General features: G+C 36.5%; 1 protein-coding gene across 1 annotated transcript in view; it reads right to left on the bottom strand.

The window, feature by feature from the left end:
• The window catches only part of IL1RAPL2 (interleukin 1 receptor accessory protein like 2), a gene marked incomplete at its 3' end in the record, with an annotated part of 1138357 nt that overhangs the window by 278101 nt on the left and 840082 nt on the right, over positions 1 to 20174 (bottom strand). The window contains exon 6 of the mRNA XM_079911241.1: positions 2197 to 2271. Within this exon, the coding sequence (XP_079767367.1) occupies positions 2197 to 2271 (75 nt within the window). The remainder of the gene's footprint in view (positions 1 to 2196; positions 2272 to 20174) is intronic.

The raw sequence follows: 20174 nt of genomic DNA, 5'->3' as shown, positions 1-20174 counted from the left end.
AGATCTTAGTTAATTCTAAAAGTTTTCAAGATATAGACAGGGATGTCCAATCACCACAGTTATCTTTCTCTAGCTCATTTTTATGCCTAGGGTTTCTAAGCCCTCATCATTCTGACTGCAGAGCCCCCACCAACACTGAAGAGGTCTCTGGCATTTATAGTGCTTCTAACATCACCTTACTATTGAGGCATGAGTAAATTACAAAATGATTTCCAGTTGTGAATAAACAGTACTAAATAAATCTGTGGAAAAGTTAAAAATCACTTAAAATTAACCAGTCATGTGCTCCTTGAAATGCCAAAGATCTTGTTTAAGTGATTTTGTTTTTCTTTCTCTGAATTACATGGTCGATTTAGCATCTTGGAGAAACAGCCTTTCTGGAATGAAAAATGGGCAGGTCTCCATTTTTCTGTCAATAAAGTTGTTTCCAAATTGTGTAACAAACTAAAAACTGAAAAGTTCAGCCTTGCATCTAACGTAAATTGGAGGCAAATTACTTTAATGATTTTACAGGGTGGTGTTGGTGAATTATTTTGGTATACATACCTGTGTTGGAATACATATTTATAAAAAGTACACATCTTAGAGATGTCCTGAATACAACAGACAAGTGTGACACCCAGTGAATCTGAATGAAATTTACTTCCTACAAGGGTCTCCCTCCTTCCTTTAGAGCAACACTCCTCAAACTTTTCTGTTGAAGTTTGCTTAATGGCAGAGGAGAATGAAGAAGTATCCCCCTAGGGGCCACAAACACAAAATTTAGTCATGTTTTAATTGAAATAGTTGTGTGAATTTTGCTTGCTACTCTTTAGTTTATGTTTTCATATAGAAATAACTTACTCACTTGAATCTTCAACAAATGATACAAGATCATCTTATGGCTTCATGTAACCCCTGGCAAACCAGAGTACCCTTGAGGTATTTTATATCAGTGTGGATGGAAAGATGTGAGTATATAAAACTTACTGAAGGAGTGTGTCTGCACATCTAGATTTGGCTTTAACAAAATATGATGACTCTGCAAAATAATATACAAGTGGTGGGGAGAGAGCCATAGTCTAATCTTCAACATTATCAACAAAATATTCACCATCCCTCTCTTAATAACATGTTTATTATTTTCTTTTTGTTTTAAAATACTTAACTCTGGTACTCATACTGCTAGGCTGCATTAACTATAATGTGTTATATTTCATTCTTAAAAAATGAACAAGCTCTTAGGAATGTAATTTTCTCTCACCTATTTTTAAGATAGAAATAAGTCTCTAACAATCCAAGTTGGATTGGAAAGATCAAAAGTTGAGTCAAAAACTTCGGAAGTGACTGAAATATTGGGGCCAATTCATCTTCCCTAGCTATATAATTGGTAGGTACCACTGGTCACATATTTCAATGTCATATGCCCAAAGTACGACTAATATGTTACCAGCATATTTACCCAGTTCTCTTGTTTAGAATTGAAGAAATTATTAGAACTGAAGAATAGAATAAAACCCAAGATAGATGAAAGCTCACAGATGTTAAAGAATATAGTTTAGAGTAAAGGCCGTGGTTTGAAAGAGACCCTAGCAAGCCTCTGAATTTCAAGCTTAAATTTCTTGAAACATAAGGTTTAGTGGCAGGAGGCTCAACACCTTGTGACTTTGAATCTGTAAAAAGGCACTAGCACCCATGAATCAACTTGTTATATTTTCCTACTCCAGATGATTCATAAATATTTAGGATCTCAACCTAAAAATACGTTTTAAATAGCCCTGGATTGTGCCATTGGAAATAATATTATCAGATCGTTTTAAAGTCTGTACTGAGGGGCTCTTTTATTTTAAAAAAGGGCTTGTTCTCCAGGAGTTAGTGCTCTCTAAATAAAAATTTGGGACTGACAAGCATGAAAAGTTTTCTGTACCAATCACCAATTCACGACACCCAGGAATCTATCAATCACAGATTTAAAAAGCTCTGTCCTACAGCACACTTAATACCCAGTGTAACCACTTAGTATTACCACTCCTTGATGCAATACAAACTCATTTCCTTAAACTGCTATTGCAATGAACTCCAGGGTTATAAATGAGCAGACACAAATTGATTTGCATGTAATAACAGTAGCAATAAACTTTTCCTGGTTCATGCAATTTTCCCCATCTGTTAACAGAGAGGAAGTTTAGGACCTATTATTCCCAGAAGAAGACTTACCCAGCTGGACATCTATAACACTTGGCTGATTCTCCATGGGGAACAATGGCTTGGGAGGTTTGTCTGTGAGTAAAGCTAGAAGAGAAAATGAAAGAAGGTAATGGAAAAATTGAGATAAATTACAGGATGAGAAAGATTCTATCGTGTATGATATTTAAAGTTTGTAGACTTGACAGTACGTAAACATTTATTAGACAGTGTTCCTACTTGAGCTGTTACTCTATCCATACAATCTCCACTTCCCAACACATTTAGAGCACCATTGATTCACTGTGAATATGCCACTTTGACAGCTACACTTTCCAACAAGATCAAACGAATGGTCTATTTTGAGTGGTTTTATAAGCTTGTGAGTGTAAAGAAATACAGATTTTAAGAGTATAATCATATAAATATTAAATCTTCATACCCACTTTGTGGTACTAAATATTCTTAATGAAATATAACCCTAATGGACATTTATGGTGGACTGAACCTTCTATACCTCTGAATCATCCCTCACTCCCCACCTCAATCTCTAAAACAATATGATAAAACACTGGTACCTTCATTAGGATAAATGATCAAAAATACTGATTGAGCATCTTTTGTCCACTAAGTCTTATGCTAAGTGCTAAGGGAAAAGAAGTAAAATCTTTATCTTTGTCTTCAATATATAATCTAGGACTATGAACACAGAATTAGCACATGAAAGTAAAGAGATGAACAAAGAATACAATTTAGTAAAAATAAAATTGTAGCATTTCATCTCTAAGGCTATATGTGGTAAAGGAATGGAGAAAGGAGAGGTCAGTATTTGTTGTCAGGGTCGGGCAAAGTTTTATGAAGGAAATGAGTCTCCACACAGACCTCAAGGAATGGAGAAGATTTGGAAAGGCAGAGTAAGGAAAAAGAAATGCAAGAAAAATTAATAACACAAATCGAGGAATAGAGGTAGAACTTAGAGAGGCACCTAGAAGAAAGAAATGTCAGGACTTGGCACACACAGACATAAAATGCTTTATGACAAACCTTATATATGAAGCTATTATTTATACCCTGAGTTCCTTTTACTTGTTCCCGTATTTATGCCTTACTTCAACTATCCAACTAGACTCTTACCTATCAAAGGGAAATGTTTTATAAGTCTTTGTAATTCACAAGAGACATAGAATATAGCTGGGTATGAAAGAGATAATCATTAACCCATTGTTAATTGAGTGGTTTAGGAATTCTGTGCCGACCTGAGAGAAGTTCATCTCATATTTGCAAAGATATTTAGAAGAGAAAGAGAGAAACAAAAGTTGATCACATGATAGGAAAAGTTAGGGAAATATACAAATTTGGTGATATTCCCAAAATAATTGTTGATAACAAAAAATGCACCAGGAAAGAGCTTTACATAACATTAGCTTTATCTTCCTGATATCCAAACTGTTAAGGAAAAATTTTAGTGACTTGTTCTCATTTTTCCAACAAATCTTTATTGATGGCCTGTAATGCATCTTGTCCTTATGGAATTGAATGATATATTTTTCTAACTAAGCTAATTTTGGCATAATACAGGCAAACACACAAATACAATATCTATAGTCTTCATTTCTTCAATATTTCAGTTACTCTTAATAACCTTATATCAATATTTAAATATTATTTGAAATATAAAGGATATGCTTTTAAACAAAATTTAAATATTTGTATTCAAAATCCAGTCACAACAGATGTTCAGTTTTGTTGTTTGCTATCAGTTGGAATAGGAAAATATTGAGAACTACCAAAATATCCAGCAGTAAGAGGTTGGTTAAATAATATTATGTTACTTCCATATAATGATATATTACAATACATCTACTTAAAAGAATTAGATAAATCTGTACGTCTGTTATGAAATATCTCCAAGATATATTATTCAATGAAAAAGCAATGTTCCAAACAGTGTGCACAGTATACTATCCTTTGTGTAAAAAATATACGTGTGTGTGTGTGCACGCACACGTGCCGTGCATATATATATTTGTACAAGTGTGGAATATTGCTGAATGGATACATGTGAAACTCATAACAGTGATTTCCTTTGAGGAGATGAGCTAGGTGATTGGGGAATAGTGGTGGGTAAGGTTGGGTTAGGGAGGTACTGGCCAGCAGAGGAAGATTTAATTTTCACTGTATACCTGTTATACATTTTGAACAACATTCATATACTGTGTATTCAAAACATGAATAAAAATTTTAAAATTCCAGCCACCTACATTTTATTTATAAAAGAATTATTTTGGTTACTTGGCATAATTATTGTCAATTTGCCTTACACATCCAGATTATTGACACTTAGATTGCTGGAAACAACTGTTCTTAGTATTATTTTCAAATATGTCTTGCCTGCAAATGTATTAATTGGGATGTGGTAGGTGGGAAGTAACTGTAGGTAATGTATTTAATGCTCAAAGGTGAATATCTTGTTTTACTTTCATCAGGATATGAATCTGGAGTCATTGTTGCCCCCCATCCTTACCTCCTGCCATGGACTATGGATATACTTACTCTGATTTTATTATTGTTAAATGTCAATTACTAAAATTTATTAATATTAATGATAATTTTAAGTGCCTTACATTTACAGGTGGTTCATAATTTTTAAGGTGCTTTCAGATACATTAGTTCATGTGATCTACACAATGACCTTGGAAGGTAAGGAAGATAGTTACAATTATGGCCACCTTAGAGATGAAGCTAAATGAAGCTTGCATTGTCTCATTTGGTGCCCCCTTGTCACCAAAAGCCCCTATATGCAGAATGGATAGGAAGATAGATATAAGTTGTAGGCAGAACAGGTAAAAATGCTCAGTACTGAATCAATGGTTTTAGCCTCTTTGACTACAAACTAATTAAGCTAAGTTTCCCAGGCCAGTGGGAGCGGCTTTGTGGCAAACAGTCAGCTGAAACACAGTTTCTGTAGAACATTCCATGCACATACATTTTTTTCCCTAAACTCATGAATGAAAGGAGATGAACTTACACTTATCCTAATGCATCCCAGTGGGATGTATGGGCGTGGAACCTCATTAAATTCCAATATCATGTCTAGGCCTGGGAATTGCCAAGAAGTGCAAAACATTTGTGATGATAAAGCAGGAACTGCAGCAGTTCATCTGGATCCTGACCACCAGCCCAGAGACAAATCTATCAGCGCATAGCATAATTATAGCATTTGCAGATTAGCTAGAGCACATGCTGCCATGAGTAGGCAAGCTCATTTCATTTTTCTTCTTTTTAAAAAAATATCATCTGAAAATCACAGTTATTGTTTGGGAAATGAAGGGGAGAACTGTCAATACTAGACCCCATGAACAACACAGTGGGGATTTACAATTTTATTAGAAAACTTATCCTGGACCCCTAGAGGGATTAACTGGGGTCTGAGCTAGTCTTTCAATTTTCTGCTCAAGCTTCATGCTTTGATTGAAAGAATGGGAGCAAGGGATGCAGTTTGGTACTAACATTTCAGTCCACAATTCCTCCCTGCGTTTCCCTCTGTAGCCGCTTATGTTTAATTATCCTTAACTATAATTGCTCTACTGAGTATACCATGGTATTAGTCTTAATGTGCTAGTGAAGCTATGACTGTTACTGCCTGCTTCTTCCCAAAGCTAGGTTTTATATGTTCAACACTAACTTTCCTGAGAATGTCCAAATTAGCTCTTTCTTTTCTATTGCAGGCAAAGGTGTGTCTACCTATATAACCAGATCAATTAATTTGGCTGAAATGATTGGTAAATTTCTATGAACTTAGTATAAGAAATCAGTAGAATTAACTGTTTGAATAAATCAATTTATGTGACTATATTGCCTAAGTGTTACATACAGTTATTACAAGTTTCATCGTCCTCTTTTGTTGATTTGTCTCTAATTAGACTTGCTAGCAAGCCAAGTGGAAGGGAATAGAAGGACAGCTTGATGCAAAGGACACTAAGTGTACGAACCCAGTAGGATCACAAAGTAGCTATTTAATTTCTAGGAATGAAGACATTATGAAATGTGTATGTTAAGGTCAATGAAATGGATCTCTCCAAATCCATTCAATGTATCAGCACTGAAATCACATTCCAAAATCATTATTTTCACCACAACATTTAACCATACAAAACCTCCCAATGACCCCTACATTTACAAGAGGATAAAATCTGAACCTGTCAGGTGTAAACATAAAGGCAGTCATGATATAGCCTTAAAAAAAGCCTTCCTGTCTTCTTACCCACTCTTCTACTTTATCTGTGCTTTGTTTGGCCAAGTTACTTTCCTTATTTAGACATTGCATTAATTTCCAACTCTGCATCTTGGCTTAAACACTTTCCCTAAGCTTAGAGACAAATAATAATAGTTACCATAGTTAGCATTCATTTAGTATCTGCTGTGTGCTAGGCCCTGTTCTAAGGCATTTTATATTACATTTTACAAATAACTTTCCCAAAGTCAAGGAGCTTGTAAAAGAGGGATCTGAAATGAGTAATGTCTGATCTCACCGTGCCCACAGTGTCTAAGACCTTCCCCTTCCTTTTTGCCATCCCAAGTCCTATCTATCTTCCAAAAGTCAGTTTAAGTCCAACATCCTCCAGAAAACCTTCCCTAATAAAAGCCCAAACAAACCTTTCCTCTCTCTGAAACCCTAAAGCATTTACTATTTCTTTGAACCACTCAGTTGGTTCACAGCATACATTTCTTTGAAAACGAATTAAACTTCACCTTATATGGGTATATCTAGTCTCCCTAACTAGATTTTGAAGTTCCTAGATGACAAGAATCATGTCTCACATAACCCAACAATCAAGGTAGTGTCTGACACTGTGGAACAAATAAACACAATCTTCAAATTATTTTCCCATTGTATTCTTTCTCTAAAAATGGGTGCCTCCAATAGGGTTCTTAGGTTACAAGGAAGAGAAACACACTCTTGCTAATTTAAGCAAAAAGGGAATTTATCAGAAGGATGTCTCAATGATGGACAGGATGTCTGGGGAACTAAGTTTAGATACAGGAAAGAAACCAGGCTAGGTCTAGATGTACAGGCAAAAGGGACTGCACAACAATTTCATCTTGATCCCATCATAGGACTGAATTCACTCCAACTGGTTTGTGTGTGTGTGTGTGTGTGTGTGTGTGTGTGTGTGTGTTTAATTTGTTTTGTCTTATTGTGTTGTAACTTGTTTTCTGTCCTTGTGTCACTTTGACCAAGATTCAAAATCCCAGGAGAGGATGAATGGATAAGTTTTTAACTCCAGCCCTAGCCAAGACTGCATGCACACACCGAGGAAAACAAGAATCTCCCTAAAGCAGGCTTTCACAACCTCAGCAATATTAATTTTCAGTGCCAGATAATTCTCTCTTGTAGGTGGCTGTCTTGTGCATTATAGGATGTTTAACAGCATCCCTGGCCTCTACCCACTAAATCTAGTAGTGCCTTCCCCCAGTTGTAAAACCCAAAAATATGTCCAGATATTGGCACATGCCCCTGGGGAGCAAAATCACCCCAGGTTGAGAACCACTGCCCTACAGAAAACCTAGGTTCTCTGATGTTCTGAGGGAACCAAAGATCTTCAGAAAAAAGACTTGGGAATAGTCTTCACATGGGAAAAGAAAATGGAGGTCCTTACTAAACAAATTAGATCTAGGGCGAGTCAAGGATCTTGTTAATATCCTTAACGGTTTCCTGTAATCATGAAGGGAGATTATCCAAGTCTAGCCAAAGTAGTCGACTAGTTTCAAGATTTTGTAAATTGAACACAGAATGAATCCAGAAATTGCTGAGTTCTGGAAACATCATAAGCATTATTATTTCTTGGAAAGGAATATCTCTTTCTGAAATTAACATTAGAGACTTCCTAATTCTGAATTATGAGGCACATATTTTACTAGCTACTTAGTGAATATAAAGTCCCATATACTGTGAATATTTCATTTCTAGGATTACTAAGCTGAGAATCCCCTAATTTAGGTGATCATTCAGGAAAATATATACAATAAATATGATTATGTAATATTATCTTTAATCCTCTAAACTTATAAACCCAAACAGGATCAGTCTTAGATATAATGTGTCTCCTTTGCCCTAAGCGTCCTCGTTTTGTGTACCTTACTTCAGAGGAGTTTCTTCTCCAGCCTGCTTTTAGACACCCAGTGTTGTGTCTCTCTAATCAAAACTCGCTGCAAAGAAATCTCTGCAATTTAAACCTTAGAATGAACTTAAGGTACCTGAATCTCCTCTCCTAAGGCTAGTTGCTTTTGAAGGATTGTCTGGAAATGTGGAAGGGCAGGCTTTATTCCTTAGTAGGGGGTTAAACAGCAGGCATATAATTGGCCCCAGGACCCTTCTCTTTACTCCTGTCTTCATATTGGTGTTGGTCAACAGACAGGGTGGGCTTCAGCGGAAGTTAATGAAGACAGATACAGTTATTTTCCTCAAGATTCCAACCAGCATTATTATGAGTGATTTCTCCACTTCTTAACGTATCTTAGGAAAGAGAGCCCAGCATAGTTTAAATTTAAAAATACATCAATGTTTCACTTGTTTTCACTTCAGCCTGTTACTACCTCCATCAACTAAGCACTATAGCAATTAATTTTTTATAAATATTTTCTCCACCAAAACTCTAATATATCTACCTCATTTAAAATAGGAGGGGTTCTTATTAGTTATCCATTTTATACATATTAGTGTATATATGTCAATCCCAATCCCAACTAATAAGAACCTGCTGTGTAAAAAAAAAAATTAAATTAAATTAAAATAAATAAGTAAATAAATAAATAAAACAGGAGGGGGCAGACTGACATATGTTGTCCATTAATTCCATCCAAAAAGAATATGTATTCTCTAGGTGTTCCAACTATAGTAGAAAGGCTGAGATGGGGTCAGAAAAAAAAATCAAGCCAGTGATTCCAAGAGTCATTTGGAGATTTGTTTTAAACCACTGGTGGCTCAACCTTTGGATATTTAGATATGTGTCTCCCACACCTCCCTACTACTGACTAAGAATAATTTCCTTTAGTAAGTCACTATTATTGATGGTGGTGGCTCACGTTCCTCATGTGTGTATTTGAAAGATAAAATTATTGAGAACCACGGAGTCAAACAGACAGGAGGTCATATTCATAGGATTAAATTGTTTTTTAATACAAACACATTCTAGTTGAATTAAAATACTCCTACCATAATTTAAAGCCATTCCAAGTATTTGTCTTTATTTAAAACATAAAGTTAGGTATTTTCTTTGAATCAATAGGTGATCGTTTAACAGGCAGACGCTAAGCTGCCAGGGAAGTGCTGGGCAACCTACCAGGCCATTGCCCCTGCACAGCTCAGGATCTCGTTAGCAACTGCTCTGGGCATCTGGCTCAAAGATCCTGTGCTGCCTTGCAATTCAATGGATGTGCCTTGAGGGTCCTGAATGCTCAGGGGTGCTGTGAAGTTGCCCTGAGGTGCCCTTTCCTCTAGATTCCGTATTTATTTCCACTAATATTTGAGTTTTGAGCAATGCATGAGCTTTGGGAAAGCTTGAGCATAAAGGCAGGGCAATTTCTTCTTGATGCCATTTAACACAGGGCTCTTCTCTGGAGAGAACAATGTTTATTCAGCACAAATCCGCCCAGACATAAAACAACTTCTTCAAACTTGAAAAGAAAACAACCTTGGGGGAAATGGAAACTTAAACAGAGGTTGTGATGGTAGTTTTGTTTTTTTTTTCTCTACACAGAACATGCTTTTTCTTCTCTTTTGCCTTTTCCCCCTCAAGAAAGATTTTTGCCTTCTCTCTTTAAAATAGTACTCTCTGGGCACTTAAATGTTGATGTCTAACACATTCCAAATGTGGTTACTATCAAATAAATTACCTGAGATAGTGTACTTCTGAATTCTACACAGAACTTGGGATATAGTTTATGCTAAAACAATGAGAGGTTACACATAGAAGATAGATCAGTTTTAATTTTTTTCAGCTTTATTGAAATATAATTGACATATAACATTGTGTAAGTTTACGGTATACAATCTGTTGATTTGACACACATATATTGCAATACAATTACCACCATATAGCTAAGTAATACCTCCATCAGGTCACATAATTATAATTTCTTTTTTGTGGCGAGAACATTTAAGGTCTACTCTCTTAGTAGCTTTCAAGTATACACAACAGTAATGTTCATTATAATCACCATGCTGTGTATTAGATCCCTAGAACTTACTCATCTTCTAACAAGAAGTTTGTACTCTTTGACCAACATTGCCTTATTTTTCCCACCTTCCAGCCCCTGGTAACCACCATACCAGTCTCTGTTTCTATGAGTTCAGCTTTTTTAGATTCCATGTATAAGTGATATCATGCAGTATTTTTCTTGTCTGAATTATTCCACTTAGCACAGTGCCCTCCAGGTCCATCTATGGTGGCACAAATGGCAGGATTTCCTTCTTTCTCACAGCTAAATTGTATTCCATTGTGTATCTTTATAAGATAGATCAATTTTCAACTTGCATCAAGATCCTCATTGGCTTCTGTGGTTACTGATCTGTCAGATTCTAGAAATTTGGCCCTGATAGTTATGCTTAAGAATATAATAAGATACTCTGGGATGGATAATTTTAGAGCTAGACAGGCTCTTATTTGTCTAATTCATCTGGCTATTTTGAAAGATGAAGAAACTGAAAGGTAGAAAATGAAAGGATTTTCTGAATATCATATCACAAATTAGTGATCAAACAGAAGACTAAAACCCATGTTTCCTGAATTAAAGATCAATATCCTTGCAGCTGCACCATGGCTAACATTGACTAAGCATGCATTCCACGCCAAGCTCTTTTACATTCATTCCATCATTAAATCCTCACGACAATACATGAAGTAGGTCCTAATATTATCAACATTTGACAGATGAGACAATTGAGGCTTAGTGAGATTAAGTGACTTGCCTAAAGTCATATTGCTGATAAATACATTATGGGTCCAGGAATCAGCCTAAGTCTATTTGGCTCTTGAGTCTGAGCTCATAGACACTACTCTATACAGTTACCTCTCTTCCTTGTTTTTTGATTTAAGACTTTGTTTCTTTTATTCAAAACATATCCTGCTTCCATATAAACATCTCAGAAAATACTTATTTAATTAGTGGAGTTTGGGGATGAATTGACTGAATACCTTATACTGTATCTATACAATTCTACAAGTCAAAGAGTGGGATGAAAATTCAATTTGGATTATCTGGTGTCATTCATTCTTTCAATCAGTTAACAAATGTTTATAGTTCTATTATAGAAAGTTACTGTAATAGTGTATGTGTCTGTGCTGGAGTTGGGGATGTAAAGCACAAATTTGAACAATATGTGGAGTCATATAAAAAGGGTTAATCTAGTATGAGAGATAGGCATGTACAAATGGCTGACAAAAAGAGGAAATTATCTATTTTAGTTTTTCTTGCTATTATAACAAGTTACCACAAACTTTGTGGTTTAAAACAACACATTTATTATTATTTTATAGTTTAAGACGTCAGAATTCTGACGTGGATCTTACTGGACTAAAATTAAGGTGCTGGCAAAGCTGTGTCCTTTTCTGAGGCCCTAGGGGACAATTTATTTCCTTTCCTTTTCCAGCTTATAGAGGCTGCCCACATTCTTTGGTGCTTGGTCTTCTTCCATCTACAAAGCCAGCAATGGTATCAATAGGTTGAGTCCTTCCCACATTACATCATACCAACCTTCTCTTCTGCCTCCCTCTTCTACTTTTAACAACGCTTGTGATTCTATTGGGCTCATTTGGATAATTAAGATTAATTTCCCTATTTTATAGTCACATGATTAGCAATCGTAAATCCATTTGCAACGTTAATTTGCCTTTGCTATATAACCTAACAGATTCCTAAGAGATTAAGATGTGGACATCTTTGGGGGGCCATTATCCTGCCTACTAAAATGCCACAACAGGTAATCAAATAAAATACAAATGGAATTTATAGAAGGATATGACTTCTTGGCTGTCATATGGAACAACATACATTATTGCATGCATTGTATTTTAATGAAATAAAGTTTTATTTACTGGTCTCATTTCAGCCAAGTCAGTTTGTGAACAGGGACATAATCTTTGTTTTCAAACAGAAGTCCATCCAGACAATTAATTATTTGAGTAGATTGGGCTTGTATTGATACTTCTGTTTTCAGCTTAATGATTTATTTATTTACAAGTACTGAACTGATTAGGCATCCATAGCCTATCAATATAATGTTTTGTAATGCAAAAGAATAAGAAAAAGCAGAATATCACTTAAGCAATTTTATCCATTTGGATGTGCTTATAGTCCCTAATGAGGACTACAACTGTAGACATTAAATAAGGAATTGCTTTAGAATCAAAATTTCATGCCAAGAATAATTTTCTAATTCACAGAATAATCTTTTGGTGGACATTAAACATGATGTGATATTTAGAACTCAGGAATAAATTGTCCTCCTAAGTGGAGAACTTTTCTAACATAAAGACTGACTTTCGGGTCCAAAGTTGAAAAAAACAGCTGGTATCAATCACAGGGCATTATCCCTTCATGTCAGCTTTGCATTTCCAGAAAATTTTTCATGATCATGATTAACCCATTTGTTTGCATGAAAGCAAGTCAAATGCATGGTCATCAAAAACACTATAAATTGCAGTGTATTATTTTGACTTTGCAGATGAGGAAACTGAGGTTCAGAAAACTTAATTTACTCACCTAAGGATACCCTGCTACTAAGGGACAGAACCAGGATTTTAAATCCAATTCCCTTACTCCTATTCTGTAGTCTCCTAGTTTCATTTAATCCTCACAACATTCCTATGAGGTGAGCACTACTATAATTCCTGTTTTATTGTTGAGGAAATTAAGGTTCAGAGAGGTTGGGTAGCATAACCAGCTAGCAAAAGGGGCAGAAATGTTACCCAAATCTACAACTATCTGACATTAAAGCTGGGATCTTTCCCCCTAAAACTCTCTAGGACGAATATGTCATAGTATTTCAAATCAACTCAATCCTACTACAAATATATCTGAAAATAAAATCATTTTGCTTTCCATTTTCATCACTGAAGTCAGAACCTGGCCTTCAAAATCTTGATTGATTTCCCACATGATGGCAGCACTCTGGGAGGTTTCCAAGCTTGTTCCCTGTCTTCGTAAACACTGATGAGCACTAATGTAATTAATCAAATATAAGTTGGTGACGTATGATGTTGAAATTGATTTTCAAATGAAGCCAATTATGATTGTTCTCAGTTCCAAGGAGAAAATATAAGCTGAGTGATTTCAAGACACAATTTTTGAATGCAGAAAAATTGAAGACAAGAGAAGGAAAAACCGAATTTACAAAGCACTTTCCCTTTTCAATTATTATCTCATTAAATCCAACTGAGAGGCTAGTAGGGCAAGGATTGCTGTCTTCAGAAACTGAGATATGAAATCTCAGAAATTTTTCAAAGTAGGATCCAAGTCTCCCAAAACAGAATGCCTTGATATTTTTAATCAACCTCATAAACTTCCCCTCTAACTGTAGAACTTTAATGATAGACCCATATTTTCTGATAGGATAAGCACTTCCTCAGCTGTCAGTATCATTCATCTCCTGATATAATTTTGTCAAGAGATTGGACTCAATGCTCAGAAGGAGAATATGCATCTCTGAATAAGAAGCCTTTCATTACCATAAGGCAGGCTAATGCTATGACAGGATAGTCACTCTCTGGCACTCCACATTACAGTCTTCTTCATACTGGTTGAAATGAAGCAGCTTCCAAGTGTGGGTTAATCCACCTGAGGGTCTGCATGTACCCCCTCCCCACCCCATCATCCACTGATCTGGACTAATGCTTCACTTCGGAACATTCCAGTACAAATGAAACCCAGGTGCTCAAGGCTGCTCTGGCCTTATGCCATATTGATCTGGTGTCACTGGATATTTCTACAGCAAACACACACTTTCTCCAATAGTGTCTTTAGTCAAGAAGTGGTCAGGTCATTTGTGAGAGAACAAAAGGCTTTTCAAGGAACTTTCTTCTGTAGCGGTGGTTACCTGGGGTTATCAACCTGTTACAACACTGCAGACAGATCTTGCTGTATTAGGTGACTCAGTGTCTACTGCTCTGCTTTTAGCCTGCTAAGTTACTGATATGTCTAACCAAAACCGGGGCCTTCAGGATCTTCGTCTGAATGCTTCAGCCTGAGCCTGACAGCTGGAGCTCACTAGCATATAGCCATTTAGTCTCAGAGATCCTTAAAGAAGAAAAAAGCGCTGTCCATTTCTTGAAGAGAGAATTTTAGTTCCTGGGACAGCAAAAGCTCCTCATCCTTGCCTGTCTTATGTGTATCCAGACCTTGGAAATGTCTGTGATGTTCATCAGCACTGGGCTGATCTCACTCTAATTCAGAGCAGATGGCTGCTTATATGTTATGATTTTAAAAGGAAAGCCTCTTCCAACTTTCAAAAACATCTGCCACCCACTATCTAGGTCATAAACCCTATAATATTGCTGTTTAAAGCACAGACTCTGGGTTAAGAATACCTGAGTTTGAATCTGGATCTGCCACCTACTGTGTGACCTTGATCACGTTTCTTAATTCCTCCAGGATTCCATTTCCTTAATGAATAACTGTGGATGGTAATTGTACCCACTCTTTAGGATTGTTATGAGGATTAAATGAGATGATGCTTCTGAAGTGCAAAGTAGAGAACTGGCTCATAGTTCTCAATCAATGGTAGCAATTATTATTAATTGGCCAATTAAAGAAAACACTGAGCCGTATCTACTTCTAGGGAGAGAACCCAATGTAATGTATGACTGAGAATAGGTATGGCAATGAGAGAAAGGTTGAAAGGACAAGGGTAGGGTACTGAAGGGAAGAAGTGGGAGTAGGGTAGAGACAGAGCAACAGGATCACCAAAGCAATTTGCACTCATTTTAACAATCCCATTTTCCAATACCTTGAGCAATCACAGTACTTGTGTATAGAGATCCAGATCTAAAACTCACACGGCCAGCTTCTGCCTTGGTAAGGGGATTGGATTTTTCTTTACAAGCTTAAAAAATATCTATAATATTGTGTAGGAAATAGATGAGCTGGCAGGTGTGTTTCAATAGTATCTATGTGGATAATACACTGAACCTAAGTCAGTGATTTTACTGACTCCTCCTACCCGTGCAAAATGAAAAGGAAATTGAGCTGGTTGGTTGGAGTTTCAGGCTGATATCCATTTTGCTGCAAAACAGGTAGGCAAATTATTGGCACAATAATAGAAGCCACTTCATCAGCTTAATGAAATGTCTTCCACAGAATGGATAGACTAAAAGAAGCTCACTCTGCATGAGGTATATTTTTTAAGTCCTGGCCTGAAATTTCAGAGACCTGAGTTCTAATCCAGTCTGCTAATAATATACTGTGTGACCTTGGACAATTCAGATAACTTTTCAGTTGCTTAGTTTCCCCATCTTCAAAATGGGGATGATGATCACCCTGTATAGTTTGTATGGTTAGTATAAGGACCAAATGAAATAAAAAATATAAAAGCCCTATGCAGTTTTCAAAAAGAACTCTAAAAATATAAGCTATAAAGTGGGAAATGTCCTCCTAAACTAACAACTTCCAACAATGCATCCCAGAGATATAGCTGTCTTCTGCCATTCCTAGAAGTATCCAAGGAGGAAATCTACAGGACCAGTTTGTTTGCTTGTTCAGTGTTTTAAAATATTTTGTCACCATACCATTCTACTTTATGTCTAGTATAAATATCTAACTGCAATGAAAGGCTACATTTACTAAAGAAAAGGGAGAAGAATCATCAACTATATTTGTAGAAAATAATATATGACACTCATATGGCACTTACTATAAGTCAGGTACTATTCTAAGGACTTAGATATTAATTCACTTAAAGCTTACAATAACTCTATGATTGAGGTACATACTTTTATTATCTCTATTTTATAGATAAAATACTGAGGCATCAAAAAATTAGGTGACCTGCCCAAGGTAACATATCTAGTAAGAAACAGAGCTGAGGTTTGAATTTAGGCAGTCTGGCTGCAGAGTTCTTGCTAAGTATAAGCTTAATACAGTCCCGATCAATTTGTCACTTCGACAAGCATTTAGTCCTACAAAATCATAATTAGAAATATACTAGTCCTCCTAACACATAAATTCCTTCTAAAGAGTCCCCAGCATTTAGTCTTGGCTTTATAACTTTTCTGCAATAGACTCACTACCTCACAAGGTTGATCATTTCAATTTTAAATAACTCTATTAAAAATTTATTCTTTAGATTCATCTAAAATTTGTCTCTTTGTATGTTTTATCTGCTGGTCCTATTTCTGCTCTTTGGAATAACACAGAATAAACCAACACACCTTTTATATACCAATGCCTAAAATATTTGCAGGCAGATCTCTTGATTTCTTCCACCCCCCTACCTTTCTGAAAATCTTACCCTTTCCAGGCTAAACACTCTCAGTTCCTTCAATTGTCCATTGTCTTTTAGGTGATATGTATTCCGAAACCCTTTACCATCCTAGACGTCCTTTTTTGGGCAAAATGTAGTCTGTCAATAGGTCTCTTAAATAAGGCAAAATAAACTGAACACATGATTTCAGATGTCATCTAAAGTGCAGTGGAACCAATACTTCTATTGTTCTGGACCCTGCCTTCCTGCGATGCAGACTAAGAATAAATTAGCATTTTTGGCAACTAGTCATACTGCTTGTATTCTTAGCCAAATAAAAACCCGAGACTGTACTTTTGCAGTTGGATTTTTGGACCTGAAAGAAAAACTTTACATTTTTTTGATTAAATGTCATCTGGTTAGTTTCAACCCATCATTCCAAACTACTGAGATCTTTTTGAACAAGAATTATGTCCTCCAAAGAATTAACTGTCCCTCCCAACTTCCTCTCATCTGCAAATGTGATAAGTATAATTTATATGTCATCTAAGTCACTGATAAAAAATGCAGAACTGGACAGCACCCTGAGAGAGGGCTCTCTGGTGGTCAACAACATTGATTCACTAATCAACACTTCTGAAGTATAGTGTCTGCTGCCTGCCCAATGTTCCCCACTGTGCCACATTTCTCTGGCTCTGTCTCATGCTCTGAGCCATTCTTCTCCAAATAGGACAAGCTAAGTATTTTGTGGAGGCCAGGGCAAAACTTAAGAATTTTAAGACAGTAACACTAGATTATTAAACCAAGTGTGGGGCCCTTCTAAGCATGGGACCCTGTATGACTACACAGGTCCTGTGCCCATGCAGCTAGCCCTAACCCCAAACTTTCCTGTGACAGAGACTGCTAGCTGTTCTGCAAAATCTGTTTTCTTTTCTTTCTGAGCAGATACCTAGACTATATGTGTCAGCCTCCACTGCAGTTAGGTGTGACTATGAGTCTGAGTTCTAGCCAATACAATGTGAATGGAAGTGACATATATCAATTCCAGACCTGGCTCATAAAAATTTCACACACGAGTTTTTTCATGCCATTTTCTCTTTCATCAGCTTGATACAGATGATAATGGAGACCTTGGAAGCCACATGCTAGAGGTGGTAAAATTTCAAGAATGAAGGAACCAAAGTACTTGAATTAAGAATACTTTTTAAAAAGAGTCATGTACCACAATGTTCATTGCAGCTCTATTTACAATAGCCAGGACATGGAAGCAACCTAAGTGTCCATCGACAGATGAATGGATAAAAAAGATGTGGCACATATATACAATGGAATATTACTCAGCCATAAAAAGAAACGAAATTGAGTTATTTGTAGTGAGGTGGATGGACCTAGAGTCTGTCATACAGAGTGAAGTAAGTCAGAAAGAGAAAAACAAATACCATATGCTAACACATATATATGGAATCGAAAAAAAAATGGTTATGAAGAACCAAGGGGAAAGCCGTGAAAAAAGATGCAGACCTACTAGAAAATGGACCTGAGGACATGGGGAGGGGGAAGGGTAAGCTGGGACAAAGTGAGAGAGTGGCATGGACATATATACACTACCAAATGTAAAATAGATAGCTAGTGGGAAGCAGTCGCATAGCACAGGGAGATCAGCTTGGTGCTTTGTGACCAGCTAGAGGGGAGGGATAGGGAGGGTTGGAATGAGGAAGATGCACGAGGGAAGAGATATGGGGATATATGTGTATGTATAACTGATTCACTTTGATTGTAAAGCAATTATACTCCAATAAGAACATTAAAAAATAAAGAACTAAAGGAGAAAAAAAAGAATACTTTTTTTAGAATTTTGTGTGAAAAAATTAATTTATATTAGGGTTGAATCATTACACATCTTTGGGTTTGCTTCTTAAGCTGCTAATGTCACTCTGGAAAATACATTGCTTGAATATCAGAATTACGTAGAAGGCTAGTCAAAATTCACCTGGTTCCCCCAACTAGAGAATACAATCCAGTGGGTCTGAGGTGGGGACCGGAAATCTGGGTTCTTAACCAACCCCTCACAGCTCATTCTGATGATAAGACAAGTTTGGAGACCCATTGTCTAGGCTTTTCCTTCCATTTTCCTTATCACAATACCCCCATCCTATGTTTGATTTTCTCCTGGTTCTTATTTCCCAGGTGATATTTACCTCATGTATTTAATTAATCTGCTTCATGGAATGCAGTTTTGATGCCTGGCATTCCAGCAGCCATCTTGTAATTTGGGGATGGAAGTTATATGCAAAAAATGGAGGAGCAGAAAGAGAGTAAAAGCCTAGATCCCTGACGACTTCTTGAAACTTCCATACCAACTCTGGACTAACTCCTGATTCTTTTTGCTTTGAGAGAATGAATGTTTATGTGTTTGAAAAACTATTCAGTAGAGTTTTCTGTTATGTAGTTTTCTATTCTATGTAGTAGAAGCTAATCCTAACCCACAGGGAATTATGTTAGAATATGCTGTTCTTTCAGGGCCCGTGATATACATTTCCTTATGCTGATGGTTGCTCTTTATCTTCATATAAAACCAGGCCTTCTCTGAGTAACTTGTCCAAGCAATTGAGTAGTATGGTGGAAGCAATGGAAGTCAGTACTTCATTTCACTAGGATCTTAAATCAGATTGTATTTCTCTGTAGTCATCAAGAAATCCCTCTTACAAGGCTAGAGATATCACTGTCAAAGTCTTAAAAATCTCAGAGACAATATCCTGTGTTTGATATTTTTCAATGAAAAAATATTTACCTTATATCAGCTTGCTATGGTCTGAATGTATGTGTCCCCTCAAAATTCATATGTTGAAACCTAATGCCCAAAGTGATAATATTCAGAGGTGAGGCACTTTGGAGGTAGGTCACATGAATGGGATTAATGCCTTTATAAAAGAGACCCCAGAGAGATCCCTTGCCTCTTCTGCCATGTGGGGTTACATTGAGAAAACCACTGTCAATGAGGAATCAGGCTCTCATCAGACTAAATCTACCAATGACTTGATCTGGAACTTCCCAGCCTGCAGAACTGAAAGAAATAAATTTCTGTTGTTTATAAGCCACCCAGTCTATATGGTATTTTTGTTATAGCAGCCCAGATAGACTAAGACAGAGCTCATGCTCTTCCTAATCTGATGAAAGGAAATAAGTGTGCTTTTGAGAAGCAAGATGATTGAGGCACCCCTTTTGGTTCAAGATGATTTTGAAAAGCATGGATGCACATGGTTCTTTCTTTCATTCTTCTTTCATCTATTAAAAAGTAAAGACGGAGTGACAGATGCACAGGACCTGATCATCCATCTTAAAGGGGCAGTTGGAGTTTTTGCATACAAATGAAAGCTATCATTCTTGTCAACTTTAAGCTGGAGTTCTAAACACGATGTCTGCAGCCAATTAATACTCCATGACCAATCAGAGCACTCATGCAGACTGTTCTCCCATCCCGAAACATAATCCCAATGCCCCAAATTATTAGTTACAGAAGATAGAGACGTTTTAACTTGTGATTTCCAATCAA

Source organism: Stenella coeruleoalba (genome assembly GCF_951394435.1).
Source record: "Stenella coeruleoalba genome assembly, chromosome: X".
NCBI lineage: Eukaryota > Metazoa > Chordata > Mammalia > Artiodactyla > Delphinidae > Stenella > Stenella coeruleoalba.
The sequence above is the reverse complement of the archived record's forward strand: the minus strand, read 5'-3'. Positions and strand labels throughout refer to the sequence as shown.